At 42.7% G+C, this 12,338-nt stretch overlaps 1 protein-coding gene across 2 annotated transcripts in view; it reads right to left on the reverse strand.

Annotated features, from left to right (window-relative positions):
* tln2a (talin 2a) overlaps window positions 1-12,338 on the reverse strand; it is a 75,323-nt gene that overhangs the window by 11,700 nt on the left and 51,285 nt on the right. For both annotated transcript variants that reach the window (XM_072380296.1, XM_072380297.1), the window contains 23 exons: window positions 11,900-12,013; window positions 11,494-11,607; window positions 10,981-11,115; window positions 10,463-10,591; window positions 10,147-10,249; window positions 9,729-9,937; window positions 9,336-9,455; window positions 8,972-9,169; window positions 8,742-8,881; window positions 8,493-8,586; window positions 8,188-8,277; window positions 7,952-8,074; window positions 7,708-7,851; window positions 6,867-7,028; window positions 6,500-6,640; window positions 6,172-6,353; window positions 4,960-5,092; window positions 4,413-4,514; window positions 3,803-3,973; window positions 3,515-3,661; window positions 2,060-2,161; window positions 1,487-1,606; window positions 1,172-1,318 (listed from right to left, as the gene is read on the reverse strand). In XM_072380296.1, coding sequence (XP_072236397.1) covers window positions 1,172-1,318; window positions 1,487-1,606; window positions 2,060-2,161; window positions 3,515-3,661; window positions 3,803-3,973; window positions 4,413-4,514; window positions 4,960-5,092; window positions 6,172-6,353; window positions 6,500-6,640; window positions 6,867-7,028; window positions 7,708-7,851; window positions 7,952-8,074; window positions 8,188-8,277; window positions 8,493-8,586; window positions 8,742-8,881; window positions 8,972-9,169; window positions 9,336-9,455; window positions 9,729-9,937; window positions 10,147-10,249; window positions 10,463-10,591; window positions 10,981-11,115; window positions 11,494-11,607; window positions 11,900-12,013 — 3,120 coding nt within the window. The remainder of the gene's footprint in view (window positions 1-1,171; window positions 1,319-1,486; window positions 1,607-2,059; window positions 2,162-3,514; window positions 3,662-3,802; window positions 3,974-4,412; window positions 4,515-4,959; window positions 5,093-6,171; window positions 6,354-6,499; window positions 6,641-6,866; window positions 7,029-7,707; window positions 7,852-7,951; window positions 8,075-8,187; window positions 8,278-8,492; window positions 8,587-8,741; window positions 8,882-8,971; window positions 9,170-9,335; window positions 9,456-9,728; window positions 9,938-10,146; window positions 10,250-10,462; window positions 10,592-10,980; window positions 11,116-11,493; window positions 11,608-11,899; window positions 12,014-12,338) is intronic.

Raw genomic sequence — 12,338 nt, forward strand, 5'->3', positions numbered from 1 at the left:
CCTGAACGTAGGGGAATGAGCACGCATCCCAAAAACTGCAGTTCCATAAATGACCACCTGAAGTTGACTCCAAAAGAGACTCAAACCAGGAGAACCTTATTTTTATTTGGTTTCTGCAGCTGAGTTGTCCCTTTCAGAACAACTATGGCTGTAGCTCACTGGTTTAAATTGTATGTAGATTCAAAGTCATGCATCATTACGGGTAGGTCCACTTTGACTAAAGGGCCAGATGCCCAGTAGACGTATACAGCGTCCTCAGGTTTCATCGGCATTTAACCGACAGGTGCCAAAGCCCAAACCATTAGGTCATGTCAAGCTGGCTGCATACATGTTTTATTCACAACTCCTCACAAAAGCTTGTACTGCAGCAGAGAGGGGTTGTGTCCAATTTCACAGTGGTTTAACAAACAAATATCATTATTAATGCTGGAACTCCAATTGTCTTTTTTTTTTTGTTGGAAGACATCATGAGGTTAAGGAAAGACGTTGGGAGGAATTTGGAAGGACTTCGACTTAGACTTAGACGACCGCACAGCATCCGACCATAAGCTCTGAAGTGGGAGTGCAGCACCAAAACTCATCCTTTCCAATCATTGTTCCACAAATAATGTGTCAGATCTAATGCAATCTTATTGCATTGTTTCAAACATGGCATGTCATATGCATTTGTTATTATAATACAGAAAATATTACCTTTCTATCAAGGTTGGTAATTAAAGAAGGAAAAGAAAAGCAAAGAAAAAAAATTAGATTCTCCTCCTGTCCTCACATTTATCCACACAAATCAGTTGGTATCACAGGACATAACCTTGCATCTCTTTGAAAGTCGCGACCACAAGGAATTGTGGGATGAAATGATCCCCTCTCTTTCATAAAGATTGGTCCAGCGTTTCCTACGTTAAATTAGATAATAAAGGGAGCACTGGAGCTCATTTCCTTAGTATTTAGAGAATTTAAACAGCTCTCATTGTGACTGCTGCTTCGACATTTATGGCTCATTTGGAAAATGCAGTTAGAAAAATTCTTATCTAAAGAAAAACTATTCAGCCACACACTTAGGTTAATATGTGTGAGTCAACTTAGCTTCAGTAAAGGCATGTTTCAGCCCCTAACAAAATAACTGATGAAAAAGTGGTTAAAAATAAAAGGAAGTCAAATTAGAGGATGGTACCTTCTCTGTGACGGTGCGGGCACAATCAATGAGCTCTCTCTTGGTGAAGCTGTCAGAGGGGGTGATCTGCAGAGCTCCAGCCTTTTGGACCAGGTAGATACAGCCATGACCAAGGTCCTGCACTCGGGTTTTAATCTGGAAACCGATCTGCATAAAAACAGTTCATTTTTGTCCCATTGAGTCATTGCTTAACAGCAAAAATTTACAATCACAGGTTATAAATACATTTGTGTAGAAATGTTTACAAGCATGCAGCTGTAACATAACCTGCCACACTGCTGCGGCAGAGCTGTTTTTGTCTTCGCGTGTCCTCACCTCTTCTGGTTCTGCCGTGCGAGCAGCCAGCCGCCCCTGAACAGCCAGCTGGCTGTAGTCCACGGTCACTTGAGAGGCCAAGGCTCCCAGTTCATCTGGACTTGTCACTGATTTGGTCATCTGATGGATAATAAACACACAATGAACTTCACTGGAGGCTAAACCCCATGGGTTTGTTTCACTCATTGCTTGCAAACTGTAGAGCACAGGTCCTTTGTTTTTTGTCGACCAACTTCAAAGAAGAATAGCTGAGAGCATACTGCATATCACTGAAAGGCAAAGGCCCTGCCTCAGTACTGCAAGAAAATTCTTTAAGAAAGGAGCATCCTCAAACCTCTGGAATAACATGTACTGTTAAGGATTCAAGTTTAAATGTGTTCAATGCCAGATGTTGCATTTAATCAACAATAAACTTTAATTAATCAGCTGGGAATAAACCTGGAGGGCATTTTTACTCAGAAAAGGTGATTTATTGCAGCTGCTATGACAGACCTAATTTTTGCTGGTGTTCATAAGTCACCGCAGACTTTCTGATGTAGTGTCAAAGTGGTCAGAATATTCTCAAAGACTTACCATTTCCTGAGCAGTGACAGCAATCGCCTTTGAGTATTTGACCATACTGGTCTGGTAATCCACAAATGAGCCCTCAGGCTCAGGAGGCGTGCCCTCATCCAGCTAAGGGAAGAGACATACAGTCAGGTAAAATGGCACTGCAGCTTTCATTTTAAGCATGATTGGTTTGTCCTTTGCAAAAAGGCATAAACATATTCAAACAAAGAGGCAATTATTCAGCTCCTTGGCTGCAGTTTAAACTCCTCAGTTTACACCAATTCTGCCAGGTGTGCATGCATCAGTTCATTAACATCATCAATGCGGTGTTACATTCAAACACACTCTATATGTCTGCTAAACATTAATTATAACACATCCACCAAATCCACCCTGTAATTATAGCTTTGAAAACAGCTACGAAAACATTTGATCACCAGCTTGCAGTGCACACATTATGTCTCAAGCAAATTTAATAAATCAGACCGCGTTCGACACATGTGAATGTCATGGGGAAGGCAGGGGAGACGAAAGACGTGACATCATGTGGGAGAAGCATGCTGGGACTGAAATGAATTCATAATATCTAAAGTACATGATGTTCGCTCCTCCCGCAGAGACGGATAACACCTCAGAATCTGAGTTAACTGAGTGTCTCAAAGTTCACGAGAAGAGCCTTTTAAATCGCCTCTGCTTAAACCTCAAAGGAGAGTGACCCATTACGCCAATTGATTATTTGAGAAGATTATCCTCATTTAATCAGCTACACTCAATGACACACAGGCAGACACACACCTGCATGCGCGACATGAAGACCTAAAGTGTGCAATTTTCATTCATTATCCATGACCTGCCACACAAAGTTGACACAAAGACGCAGCTACTGCGGGTGAACCAACACCACTGAGGCATTTTGTCGCCTTTGTGATGCTCGCTCAGGAGGGTGAGAAGAAACGTAATTAGCTGATGCCATTCTCCGTCTGTACTTGAGATAAAAAGGCTTTTTCTTGCTTTGCACCTCACGTGTTTTGCTGTTAATTGGAAGGATAGTCCAATTTGTCTGGCTCTAGGTAAGAAAGGATCCGATTAAGGTCAATTCTCCTCTGTCTCGCTGGCTTGTGTTTTGCATTAATATGTTAAACAGTGGAATTGTTATGTTGTCTGGGAAACAAGGTGATTTTTAATCAAGATAATGCAACCAGCAACAGACACTTAGCTTAAAAGGAGCAAAACAACTTGATGGCAGATTGTGTAAACCTTAGACTGTTTACTTCCCTGCCAATTCACAGTATGCTCTATGTCAACTGTCAGTCAATTTAAACCATTTACTTTTATTGACAGCACGTTGGCTTTTACTGATGTGGTCAAGACAACACTTTTTCACAAATACTGAAAGAGGGTGGGGATATTCAATGATTATTTAATGTGCGATGCTTCATCAAACATTTCGTAAGACTCAAGACACCCAGTAGAACTCACCTTGGCCATGGCCTCAGCGATAGACTCCACCATTCCTCCAACCATTCCCACCTCACTGGCAGCCTCATTCAGCGTCACCATGATGTCATCAACTGCCTCCTTCATGAGCTGAGCAGCCTCTGCTATGGCATCATGGGTATGGGACGCCTGTGAGGGGTGACAAGGCACAAGCGGTGCGAGGTAAATATCTTCACTGAGCTGCAGCTTGATAATCGGGTGTGGAGCACCAAATTCACCACTGGTTTAAACAAAATGCATTAAGCATAAAAGCCCAAAAGTGGTCTTTGCCTTTGGGTTTCCTCCACCCTCCTTGGCAGCATACAGCATCTGCAAGGCAGACTCGGCTAGCGTCTTAGTTTGGTCCAGGAAGGTCATCTGCTGCTGATGGTCATTCAGCTTGGAGGCCACACCCACAGAGGCTTTGATTAGCGGCTCATAGTAACCGGCCAGCTGGGTCACCTGAGAGAAAAAAGGTTCATTTTAAAAGAGTGGTTTTCCTCATATATGCAAGTTAAACCTTTTAGAGATCTCACATAATGGACTGCATTTCTCAGATCATTAAGCTTGAAAAGAGATATAACGGCAGGGAAAGGTCTCTTAATACTATCGACATGTTTCAATAATCCCATCATAATCTTGTTTTCTATAAATGAAGAAAACCTGAAAAGCTAGCCATAAAAGGAAATACTTAAAAAAATATATAGTATTAATAAACATTTCTATTAGATATTGACTTATCATAAATACCAAAATTTTTAAAAGATCTGAATCTGTGATAACAGTTGCTATCAATTTTGTTCATATCTCCTTTATTTTAATAAACACTCTTTCTGAAAAACTATTACTTTCTTGCTTCATAGTAACAGTGTTCTGGTAATTAACTTCCTGCCCCACATACCTTGTGTCCTAGTTGGGAAGCTTCGCCCCTGGCAGCTGTGGAAATGGGGTCAATTAAATGGCCAATTTCCTGCACGGTGGACGTCAGTTGCTCCTGTAGTGCCTGAAGAGAGAGAGAGTAATAAAAAAAAATGTAATCTTTTTATTTGCTTTTTAAAGGAGATGGTGGTGAATACAAATAATCAGCTTGGAAATGCATAAAGAGCCCTACAAAGGAAAGTAAAAAGTAAGATACCTGCTGTGGGCTACTGTAGTCGATTTTAAGTTCTGTAATAATATAAATTCAATAAGAAAATAACACAAAAATCTTACAAAGTCAAACCGCTGCCATGTGTTGATCACCAAGGAAGCATAAAACCTCATTAAAACCACCATTAAAAAGAGACCAAAGACGCAGCAGTAACACTAAACAACAACTCTGGCAGAGGAAAAGATGGACAAGGTGAGCGACAGAGTTAAAGCAGACAAGGACAAACAAGTAGACGCAAACACCTAATCCAGATACCAGTAGCTGTGTGGGAAGACGTCGTCTTCTGATGGTCGCTTACCTCCAGTGAGATGTCGTCCCTGCTGGGTAAGTTCTGGCTGACGGCTGCCAGAGAAGCCTGTTCAATGTCCCGGATACATTTGTTAATGTTATCAATTGACGAGTCGCACTCCCGCTGGCCTGGGGCCTTGTCCCTGAGAACAAAACGAGAGCAGGAGAAGATGAAAACCAGAAAGAGATTTAAAAAAAAAAAAAAAAAAAAAAAAACAGTGACGAGGAAAGAAAAAGTTAAGCACAGTAGGGGAGAAGCCCTAGTTTTTAAAACATAACATAGTTAAGGAATGTGTTTTTAACATCTTTTCTTTGTCGTTTCTCTTCCCACTGCTGAGAGAAAACCTTGTCAGTTCACTGGTAGAGCGAGCAGGGCAGCCAAATTAGTTTTGAAGCCCCAGAGTTGTCTTTGACTCCTCGTGGGAAGAATACGTTTCTCAAACATCAGTTTCCATGCATGGTGGCACACTGAGAGGAAGAAAAACGAAAAGCAGGCCTCATCTTTATAATGAGCCCAACAAAGTTACGTGGTTGGCTTTTGCCGGATGGAGTCCATTGCTATTTGTATTCTTTGGCACCGCAGCAGATCACTGAATCCTATTAAAGGTCTGGGCCGAAGTCCCAGTGCTGAATTTGTAGTCTACAAAGAAGACCGTGATAAGGGCATCAGAATTGAAAGAGATGCTAAGCTGGCTGCGTGTGAATGCTAATGTGCAGATGTTCTGAGGCGGCGAGCCGAAGCCTTAACATTCAGTGCATTTGTGGCTGGAGATTAAGCCCCTCGTGGCCATCAGTTTTGTTCTGATCAAGGTTAGGTGTAGAAAGGTGTGAAAATAGAAGAATAGAAATGCAAAAGGAAGAGGTACACAAACAAGAACATGTCACCCTCCAGGTACAGAGCTTTTGTGCAGTGTTATATACAGCTATGTTTAAAAATAATAAGGGACTAAAAACTGTGCAACAGGAAAAAATTCGTTCGCTGCTTCACAACCTTGGATTTTACATTTTCACCTTCGCTGATCTCAACAACTGCAACACTGCATAGAAATTAGTTGTTAAAATTATTAGCACTCTCCAGTTTCTCATGGTTGCCTGGCAACCTCAAATTGTCAACAAGACTCCAGAGAAGGATGCTTCCACAATGTGGGCTTTCAATTAAAAAAAATTATATTATCTTGTATTCCGCTACACATTCTGTAATATCTAGATCATTTTTACTGACCGGATGGCTGTGATGAGACTCTTGATGGAGTCTGAGACGGTACGAGAGTGACCGGCCAGGACAGACCACGTGGGAGGGTCCTTGGGGTTGATGACCAGCGAGCGCGCAGTTTTGAGGAGATGGGTCGAGCTGTCAAGCATGGAGCGTGCTGATTGGAGGATGGGTTCCTGTGCTGCAGAGCCCTTTAGAGAAATTAAGTCAACAGGCAGATTGTAAACATCCACATTCATTTCAATGTCCTCTTTTCGCAGCCGATGTCATAAGTCATGGAAGACACCTGTGGTGTATTATCCAATACAACATTAGAGAGATGTTCTCATAGACGTACCTCAGTGCTGATTTGAGCTGGGACGCTGGCAAACTCTGGGTTGGAAGCGAATGTTGTCAGGTTTTCCACAGCTTCGATTAGTGGAGCCGTGGCGACTCGACATCTGTTCCTGTTCTCCTCTGAGAAGTCCCCATCTAAAGCCTGGAGAGTCAGGATATGAAGTTGAATGAGAGGAACATAATTCAAGTCAAATCTCTATGACTGCAGTTTACAGACATTTGACAAATGACATTTGGGGGCTGATGTAAAGCACAAATGTTTCACAAAAAATAAAAATAAATCGCCCCACAACAATCAAAGGCTTTTCATGTCAAAACTAAAGTCATCACAACACTGTGGCATGCTGGTTGAATAACTAAAGTCCTACCTTGATGGTCTTGACTAAGTTTGCTGTGCTATTAGCCACCTCCTTGGCAGACTGGACAAAGTGCCTCTTAGCAACTGGGTTAGTTGTCCTGGAGGAAGCCAGACGACAGGCGTTGCACAATGCCGAGGTGTGCTTAGCAACAATGGTGGCTGCTGAGAGAACCTGTCCATTATAAACAACAAAATGATGAATTAGAAATTCAGATGCACCTTAAAATAGCACATTGATTTGTTGGAGAGACAGCAGCCATCCTTTATGTATAAACCATGGCACTGTGAGTTTTATAAGTCAAATTCATTATCATAATTTGGCAGTTTCTCCTTTATAAGCAAGTAACAGCAGAATTGGACAGGAAGTGACCAATATGATGTCCATTTCTAACCCTGTTTTTTTCTATTTACTCTTTATACTTACTATTAACATAAAAAGCATCGTCTTTGAGCTTTGACTAAATGCTGGCGAGCTGGAAACCAATGTATGTTTGAGTGAGGCATATAAATAAGCAAAAGGCTGTTCTTTAAAAAAAAAAAGAAAAATATGGGTGATAATGTGATAAACACTTATAGACTTTCAGATCAGTTCAGAAGGCATCTGGTTACAAAGCAGTTGGATGTTTGCAAAGAAAAAGGATAAAGTCATCCACATAAATAATTCAGCAAATCTATAAAACTTTTCATTTAACACAGTAAGCTGTATATATGAATATCCAAAAGCAACAAACCATAAAACAGTAATAATCTAAATCCATTCAAATCACATCTTCAGGACATCTGCATGTCGTATGTAAGCCTGCTATAATATGCACTCACTTAGGTCTACGGATAATTGGGAGTGAACGTACCTGGGAGGGACTGCTTTCTGGATCAACAAGATTCTGACAGGCCATCTGGATTGCCTGATTGGCTTTGGCAAACTGAATGGGATCCACCAACCCCTGGTGCCCTGCCTGACTGTTGGGATCAGACACACCCACCAGGTAGGAGGCCTAAGGAAAAATGACACTTTGTCAACAGCATGAATCTCTTCCAACTTTAACCCATTCAGCAGCGCTTGTACTGTAGCTGCGGTTCATCTACACGCTGTACCTGTCCTGCAGCTTCAGTGAGGCCACACAGAGCTTTGGAGGCTGAACCCACACAGTTTCCAAACACAGACACATCGCCGGTCTTGCAGTTCTGAGAAATACCAGCCATGGACTCTCCCAGGACCTGGACAGAGCACCAGCAATAGAAGAGGAAGAAGAAGAACAATTAGGATCTCGAGAAGCCTGTGTGCAGTGTATAGGGTGTTCAGACTGTCGGTTGTTTTAATTAAGGCCTACCTTTGAGTTCTCCATCACACTCTCAATGCAGTCGAAGTAAGAGAGGTCACTGATTGGTTCGCTCGGGTTGTCCAACATTCCTCTGACAGCCTGAGAGATTAATGAGCAAGATGAGTTTCACAAGAGACCATGGTGGTTATTCATTTTAACAAAATTCTAACAGATTAGACCCAGGTGAGAGAACAAGCACTTTATCTGTCTGCGACTGAGAGAGACAGCAGGGCAAAAATGCCTATTTTCACACTCCTGTCAAGTCTTTGTTAAAATGAGTGCTGATTGTTCCTCGGGATGAAAGTTTAGTTTACCTCCAGCTCTCTCAGGGCATTGTCGCACTCTTTCTGGCCGGGCGCCTGCTGCGTACACAGCGTGATCAGCTGGTTGATGCTGTCTGTTACAGCTCTGACACACAAACAAGAACAGGACAGAAAACCTTGAAGTTGGAGGATAATAAGAGTTTCTCAGCATGCATGCATCTGCTAGCAGGAGTAAGAAAGGAACGTATTTGCTTCCAGACTAAATGGTAAAAACACAACAAAAAGACTTTGTTGTACTACCTCGCAGCAGCAGCAAGCAGGTTTTTAGCATTGGCAGCTGCTGGGTCCACAGATAGACTTTTAGCAGCCAGCAGCAGTTTGCTGGAAGCCATGGAGATGTTCTTCAGGTTACCAATCACCTGCACCTGGTCATCCTTTTTCTGAAACCATAGCATCATCAACAGAAACTCTAGAAAATGTATTTTTAGAAGCTCTTAAGTTTTAACTTCTTGACAGATAATGGCACAAACCTGTGTGTGCCCGGCCATCTCTATTCCAGCATCCAGGAACTCATCAAAGTCTTGGCTAAACTTCCCAGAGGCCACAGCCAGCTGGCTGCTGGAGCCGCGAGAACCGTGCACCACCTCACCTGCGGACTGGTTCAGGTCTGCTGCAGTTTGGTTCAGCTCATTCTGGGCCTCCTGGAAAGACTTGGAGGCTGGAGGGATCTGAACAGAGCCCACATAGGAGAGATTTGTGGTATAGTTGAAGAATAACTGCACCCAACACAGCCAAATTTGAGTAAACCATGAATAAGCCCAAGCTAACATCAGTATTCTTCTTCCTTTGGACAATGCTGTTGAAACAAAGATTAAGAAAGCTCTGCTGACTCACAGTATCAATAAGCAGCTTCTTGCTGGCCTCTCCAATGCTCTTTAGTGCCATGTCCACATCCTTCTGGCCAGGCAGACAGTTGACGCAGTTATTCAGGGAGTGAGAGACAGCTTTGGCCACCTGGAACACACAGCAGGCTCACAACAGACTGAGTTTTCAAGGTTGAGTAAAGGTGACCAGACTGAGCTAAAAGTCTGAACTAAATCTTGATGAGCGAGGCAGTTTAATAGAATAGAAGTGTATCTGAGGTTGTAAATTCTCATGAACACACAGTCTGCACAGAGTTTCCTTGGCACTGACATTTAATGGTGTGACCTTTGTGCTTTCGTAATATTAAAAAGGACACACAAGCAGAGGGGACAACACCCCCGAGGCAAAGCTGAACCCTCTCACCTGCGCCAGCCTCTGTTGGCTCTCGGCATCACCAGGGGATATCAGAGCCTGCTTGGCCTCGTGAATGAGAAGCGCAGAGCCCTCCATGACATCACGAGCCGAGTCCAACATGGCTGCTGCAGCCTTAGGGTCTGTGGTGGAAGCAGCAACACCTCGGGCCGCCTGGGCGAGTGTTTTCAGGGCCTGAGCCGTCTCTCTGGCTGCTATACCTGCAAACATGATTAAACAAACATAGTATGTTAAAGGCTGCATTCATACTTAGCCTCACGTCACCACAGTGCAGCATACAATGCTGTGTTCTCCAATTATTGTACTAACTAAAACACTGAATTAGATACAGATGAATGCAATGAATTAAAAACATCTTTGAAGGAAATAAAACATGTATTACAAACTTCATTATGTTTGCACAACCAACCTGTGTAGTGTTCATTTCCTTGAGCAGCACAGGTGAGCAGCTGAGCCATGGAGGATCCCACTGACTTTGAGGTGCTGCCCAGATCCTGAGCACATTTCTCCAACTAAAGTGGAGAGAGAAGAGGGAAGCTTTAGATCCAAGTATCTAAAACAACATTTCTGGCTACAAACTCTATCACTCAATCACATTCTGCTTCAGGCTGCTGAAGGTAAGCAGTATCACTGGCACTGCTTCCCTGAACTTAATGCAAAAAAGTAGCTATGTTTTTGTATTCAGTGGAAGTCTGTGCAAATCTTATGAGGCTAAACCCTCTTACGGATTCTCCAGGTAGAGGTTTGAGTTGAGTATTTGCTGCAGTCAGTTTGGCGTCTTGCAGCTCACTTCTCAGGGTCTGGATGGCAGTGAGTGCAGAGTCGATCTCCATGGGGCCACAGGCTTCATGAGCCTACAGACAAAGAATCAATCACAGGTCACGGTTCCAATAATTAGGACTTAGGTTTTGTCGTTTTATATTGCGATACTTTAAAAAGAAATATACGCTACAAAAACCACACAGAAGAGATCTTGAATGAAGATGCATCACACTATTGCTGCAAGTCAAATGATTCAGAAGTCTTTTTCTTACACTACAAGTACTCGGTCCAAGTGAGGAACGTATAGTTGGCTTCCTTTTTACCCAGGTTTATATGAACCAAAGACAAACTAAAACCTTCAGGAATGCACTTAAAGTGCAAAACTGATTTCTCTTTACGTTGTAAGCAGGTGTGTAAGATGCAGTGATTTTGTCAATAAAATGACACAGGCATTAGGTTCCCTTGTGTATCTGTGCTCTACCTTCAGCGCAGATGTCCTCAACTCAGCCAGGCAGGTGGCCAGGTTTTTGGCACACTGACCCAGTTGCATGGCTGCCGCCTGATCTGTCACCGTGGGAACAGACGACTTGGCAGAGGTCACCATCTTACTACCAGGCTACCAAGTGAGACAGAAATACATACATTATTTCTATCTCTTTAGGGGAAAAAAACAAAACAATGGCAACTGAAAATATTCATCTTGAAAAAGTGTTGTTCTTCGCAACAAATTGGTGGCATTTTACCAGAAGAAACCTTTGGAGCTCCAACAGTACTGAAGCACTAAAAACATTCTATGGGTGCTTCTTTAAATGCCAGCTTGAATCAAAAAGAGGTTACAGGCCTATTTCAAAGGGTCCCATACGACAAACACTATTTATAATTTCAGCCTGGTTCTCAATGTAGGGCTACATTGATTTAGTGAGAGTTTGGGGGCATGAAGTTTTAACAAGCTCTTTCTTTAACAAGAAATGTTGAGGCTTATAACATGCTGCACCTGTAGGAAGTTCTGGCTGGCAATGATGAGGGCGAGTTGTGCACTGAGGTCCTCTGGTTTGGCCTGACTGCCTCGTACTCCCTGGACGAGCTGCGGGATGTGGTCTGCCACTGCCTGTACATCCGCACAAAACCCATATGCACGGTAATACACAAGCTTAAATACAGTCAGACTTCAAAGACAACCCAAAAGCCTCAGTAGAAAAATAAATACTTCTTTTAAACCATTCTGAAAATCCTACAGGCAGAAGTATTGGATGCAAAATAACATCAAACAGCTAACAGAAAAAAAGCTTTTCAAAGAGCAAAAACAAAATAGTGTGGAGTGTAGGATTAAAAAGAAGAGAGAACTAAAACAGAATACATCAGAAAGTAAAAGGCCCCTCACTGTCGGCTTTGATGCTCACCTTACAGCTCTGCACCAGCTGCTGGTGAGCAGCTGTGTTCTTGTTGGAGGCGGCAGCGTTCTGAGCGGCAGCGATGGTCTGCGTGGCTGCAGCTGCAGCTTGCTTGGCAGCATTCTGAGGAAGATTAAGACCCACACAAGCAACCACATTTAAAACCGCGTCAAACGGTATCTGTACCAGTAGCTTTGTCTCCTGAAACTTTTGGGCCTGGATGGCAAGACAATACCATTAAAGTGTAATATGACACATGTCTATAGGGAAAGACTGTGATACAGATGTTTGTTCCATAAATTTTATAACAAAAAACAGAAGTAACAGGAAAATAAAATAGGTCTAAACCCCTGATATTTAGTGGTGAAAAAAGGCTCTGAAATAAACTTATTCATAGAGCTTTGATGCCAGGTAACACCTTCAATTTTGCTGTCTACGATGCAGCTTT

Source organism: Leuresthes tenuis, unplaced genomic scaffold (assembly GCF_036924035.1).
Source record: "Leuresthes tenuis unplaced genomic scaffold, fLeuTen1.0.hap1 SCAF_2, whole genome shotgun sequence".
Classification (NCBI taxonomy): domain Eukaryota; kingdom Metazoa; phylum Chordata; class Actinopteri; order Atheriniformes; family Atherinopsidae; genus Leuresthes; species Leuresthes tenuis.